At 34.7% G+C, this 5,376-nt stretch overlaps 1 protein-coding gene across 1 annotated transcript; it reads left to right on the forward strand.

Moving 5' to 3' along the window:
• The first annotated feature begins 566 nt into the window (after positions 1-566).
• LOC106768011 (gibberellin 2-beta-dioxygenase-like) lies at positions 567-2,131 on the forward strand. Its single transcript, XM_014652976.2, has 3 exons — positions 567-1,123; positions 1,306-1,666; positions 1,760-2,131. Exons 1-3 carry the CDS (start codon positions 720-722, stop codon positions 2,009-2,011), a joined length of 1,017 nt encoding a protein of 338 aa, XP_014508462.1. The 5' UTR covers positions 567-719; the 3' UTR covers positions 2,012-2,131.
• Positions 2,132-5,376: the final 3,245 nt, after the last annotated feature.

Raw genomic sequence — 5,376 nt, forward strand, 5'->3', positions numbered from 1 at the left:
TAATATTGTGTCTTTGTTTATATAGTATAAAAGAAAAAAATTAATTTAACAATTCTTTTTTTACAACTTTTTGACACTGCAAACATATAGTTTGTGATTGATCTGTTTCACATATTTTTTTTTAAGGATAATGATACATAGACAACATTTTTTTGACAATATTTGAACATTGATTACGTGTCAATCTGTGATGGGTCAAAAATTATCCCACAATAATGTTTGTGATTATTATTATTGATTGTGGAGTAATATTTGACCAATCACAGATTGACACGTAATCAATGTTTAAATATGGTCAAAAAAATGTTGTCTAAATATCATTATCTTTTTTTAAATAAATTCAAACACATCAATGATGACAGGTATTTTCTTGTAAAAAAAATATTAATAAGGATTGTTAAAATATCAAATGCAGTATAAAAATAAAAAAATAAAACAGAAACGTGAGTTTTATTTTTTCTGAAAAAACGAAGAAAAAAGACAATAACTTTACATGTCTGGGTCGATAGTATAAATGCGACGACGACAATGAGAGGGAAAAGGCTGTCTCTATAGTTCGTAACGCCTCTCTTTCCTTCACCCTTTTCATGCATTCAATCCTCATTCCCATTCTCACCATTTAAACCCCTCTCTACACCGTTCCTCTCTCTCACACAGAAACACTTTTCTCAGTTTGTTCGTTTTTTCAGGCAGCTGCCATTAGCAACAGTAAGAACACCATGGTTGTTCTTTCGAACCAATCTGCACTAAACGAGTTGTTTCTTGCCAAGACATGCAACCCCTCCTCCATGTTCACGGAGGTTCCTGAGGTTGATCTCTCACACCCTGATGCCAAGACAATCATGGTGAAGGCATGCCAAGAGATTGGTCTGTTCAAGTTGGTCAACCATGGCATTCCATTGGAGGTGATAACGCGTTTGGAAAATGAAGCTCTAAAGTTCTTCACGCAAAGCCAGTCCCAAAAAGACAAGGCTGGTCCTCCCGACCCTTTTGGCTATGGAAGCAAGAGAATTGGCACAAACGGTGACATGGGTTGGGTCGAGTACTTACTCCTCAGCACCAACCCCGATATCGTCTCCCCCAAAACCGTTCAACTTTTTAACCAAAACCCGGAATCTTTGAGGTAACTCATAAAGCTTTTTAGAACAGAGTCCCCTGGTTTGTGTTTTATTTTCTTGTTTTTTTTTCTTCTGTCGTCGTTTACTATATGTGAACGTTGTAAAATGCTAAAAATATTTATTATGATTTTGACAATGATGAAGAAATAAAAGTGTATGTAAGAAGGTTTTTGATGGTTTTGTTAAGGTTGTGCGTGGAGGAGTACATAGGGGAAATGAAGAAGATATGCTGTGAAGTGTTGGAAGAAATGGGTGAAGGGTTGGGGTTAGGGAGAAGGAAGAATGTGTTTAGCAGAATGATAAGAGAGGAGAGAAGTGATTCATGTTTTAGGGTGAATAGGTATCCATCGTGTGGAGAGCTGAAAGAGGAGATTGCACTGAGTGGACGAAATTTGATTGGGTTTGGAGAGCACACAGACCCACAGATATTATCTGTCCTGAGATCCAACAACACATCAGGACTGCAAATCTGTCTCCCAGATGGGACTTGGGCTTCAATCCCACCTGACCATTCTTCCTTTTTTATCAATGTTGGTGACCTCTTGCAGGTACATACATCTTCAAACTCAAAATCACTCAATTTTACTTCATTTTGATTTTATACATAAAAGACTGATGCAAGCATGATAATGCATGGTCAGGTTATGAGTAATGGGAGGTTTAAGAGTGTTAAGCACAGGGTATTGGCTGATTCAACGTTGTCAAGGTTGTCAATGATCTATTTTGGAGGGCCAAGTTTGGAGGAAAAAATTGCTCCTTTACCTTCACTGGTGTCCAAAGAAGAAGAGAGTTTGTACAGAGAATTGACATGGCGGGAATACAAGAATGCTGCATACAAGTCAAGGCTCTCTGATCACAGAATCACTCTCTTTCACAAATCTTCAAACACTTAACTTCATACTCTTCTTTTCCTTTTCCTTCTCTCTCTCTCTCTCTCTGCTAGATACCTTTTTACAGTGAATGCAACTGTACCATCAGGTTCTTATATGTTGCATGTTCAATAAACATTAATTTCTTTTCTTACCCTAATTTTCTATGATTTTTTTTTAATATATTAGCTAAGTAAATAATGATAGCGTAAGAATAATTTTTAAAAATAAAGCTTAATTAAGCAATAAAAGAATTATCATTGCAGTGTCCTATTACATAACAGAATTCAGAAACGTGTGTTCATGACAGATATTGAGGTGCATGTTTGTATCCAAAAGGGTTTTATGCTTAAATAAACGAGTAATTCGTATAGCTACGACTTTTTGTTGAAAAATAGTTCAGGAATATTCTAAGAATTATGAAGCACAAATATAGTTCATGAATTATGACTACCAGAGTAGTTTTTTATGAGTTTAAACAACTAGTCAAAAATCTTGACTAATATACTAGCAAATCATATTTTTCCTAAAATAGAGAAAATTTGATACCCATTTACTATAAATTATGTTAATTGCATGAAATAAAATTGAGTAGATATTTTTTAATTCTGCATTAAATATTTGCTAGTATTAACACGAGTAAATGAGAAACTTAGAAATAAAAAAAAAAATATACACTAAACTTTACGATTTATATTTTGTAAAATTAAAAATATAATTACATTCTTTAAATGAATACACGGAAAGCGTAATGGGGGTGTGAATGAAAAAGAAATAACAAAAGAATAAGAAGAAAGAAAAGTAAAAAGTAAGCATGGCGAATAATGCAATAAAAGAGAAAATAATATTTAATTTAAAAGTTCAAAATTTTCAAATTATTTAATTGGCAATTCGTGGAAAACTATGAAAATCGAGGATATGATTCTGTAGCCGCCCGAACATTTTCCCTCACAAGTCAACAAAAGAAAGGAAGGAATCAGGAAGCTTCTAACAACAAGAACCACACTCAGATTTTCCTTTATCAGAATAACTATTATATATATATATATATATATATATATATATATATATATATATATATATATATATATATATATATATATATATATATAATATGATGTATTAATTATGTCTTACTTTATGATAAAAATATTAATAAAAATATTAGAGATATAAATATAAAGCCTTTAAATATTATTTGTTTAAAAAAAAAAGTTAAATCACAGAAATAAAATAATTTCCCCGAACAAGCGCATTAATGAGAGGGTCGCATCTTTTAACAGCTGAAAATGAGAAAAACGAGAAATATAGGCATGTTTGCAAATAATTTTAAATGACTAATAATATTTAAACTTAATGAACTCAATTAAGAAAATACCTTTCCATAATGCATGATTATTAATAAAGCCTACTTTATTTCAAAAATAAATTTTGTTGGCAAGATTATTAGTGCAAAAATGCTGTTTAACATCACCCAGAAGACGTTGGTTTATTGGTAACCCGACGTATATGAGTGGACGGTGACATTATCGTAAATAGCTTGGTAAATTAGACGTCGATTTTAAGGTAAGGCGACGTCTATGATATTGTAGACGTCCCAACGGCCACAAACCGACGTCTAATGGCCTGAGGTAGGTGAGAAGACAGTCCAGTGACGTCAGTGTTAACGGGAGCCGACATCTACTGGGTTGCAATTAATGTTCTTCACCTAATTTCCATGCGCTTAGACGTCACGTAGTCAAAAGGAGACGTCTAAGGCCTGTCTGGAAGGTGGGAAGACAAAAAATTCTTCAATTTAGACGTCGGTATTGAGGGGAAGCGACGTCTATGTGCCTGTAATTAATTATGTTCACCAAACTCGAGGGCCTTAGATGTCGGCTAGAAGGGCACCGACGTCTACGTTATTATAGATGTCGGTGCCCCATCACAACTGTCGTGAACATCCCTGACAGGAAATCAAACGTCAATCGGTTCAGCTTCCTAGATTTCGGCTCCCCTTGAAACCACGTCTGATGGGTATTCAAAAAGTCAGTTTAAATGTTAACTTGGACGTCATATTAGTGAGATAACTGACGTCTAGGTGATTGTAGACGTTGCTTTCTGGAGAAACCGACGCCCAATTTCATTTTAAATAAACCGCAAACTCTTCGCGGCATTCAGTTTCTGATATCGTTTTCCTCTTCTCCTTTTTCTCTGGCGGCACCTCTTCTTTTTCTCGCTTGCGACACCTCTTCTTTTTCTCTCTTGCGGCATTCTATTGTTGTTTATGATATCTTTATCGTCTTCCTTCTCTCCTTTTTCTCTCTTGCGACATTGCATCCCAGGTGCGTGGTTTTTTTTTATGCTTACTGTTTAAACTTTGTTTAGTCTTTCGTCGATTATCTTCTGGTTCAACTGATTAAAATTTGTTTTCTTTGTGTTATGTTTTAGTGCAGTTTTGTTCCTTTCTTGGGGTAACGTAATAACACATTCTCCATTTGCTAGTTGCCTCCTTCCAGAAAAAGCGGCGTCTTGTGAATTTCTTTTGGTCGTTTCAACCCAAAAACGACTTTGGATCGTTGCGGATGAAAATGGAACTAAGCAACTACCCAGGTTCGGTTTTGGGTTGAAACAACCCATAAGAAATTCAAAAGGCGCAAGCTTTTTTTGGGATAAACTAGCAAAAGGAGATGGTGCTACTAGACTATCCAAAGACGGGAACAAAACTGCATTAAAACACAACCACTGGATTAGACATCGGTTAATGTATATACTGACGTCTATAGTACCTTTTACACGTTAGTTAGTGTCATTTTCGACGTCGATTATTGCTCAGACCGACGTCTATATAATGTCTTTAGACGTCCAGTTAGTCCTACTCCCGATGTCCAGCTAGTCCTACTCCTAGACGTCGGTTATATTCATGTCTGACGTCCCATTGACGTCACCGGAAATGACGTCAGTTATTTTATAGATGTTAAAAGTCCAAAATAACCGACGTTAATCAGCGTTTTTCCACTAGTGGATAAACTAATTGTCCTTTTACACCCATCATCTTTAGAAAAGAATTATTAATGTGATGATTACTTTATTTGTTTTTTTCATACTATTTTTTTCATGTGAAGTAAGATATTATGTCTCTAAAAATAAAAATGTTTAGATTATGGAAGTGCTATAAAGGGGAGTATGATTAAACAGAAAGGCGAAATAATGAATAAAATAAGGTGAAAGAGTAGTGGACAAAAGTTCAATCATAAACTGTGTCAGAAGGTGTTTGGCAACGGTTTGTGAATGAGAAAAAATATGATTATTCCGCCATTGTCAAACTAGTAAAGTTGTAATTAGCTTCAAATTAAACAGTTAAGATGCGATTAAAATCATTGCCCAGCATTTGTATGAATGATCCAATG

This window comes from Vigna radiata, chromosome 7, assembly GCF_000741045.1.
Source record: "Vigna radiata var. radiata cultivar VC1973A chromosome 7, Vradiata_ver6, whole genome shotgun sequence".
NCBI classification, from domain to species: Eukaryota; Viridiplantae; Streptophyta; class Magnoliopsida; order Fabales; family Fabaceae; genus Vigna; species Vigna radiata.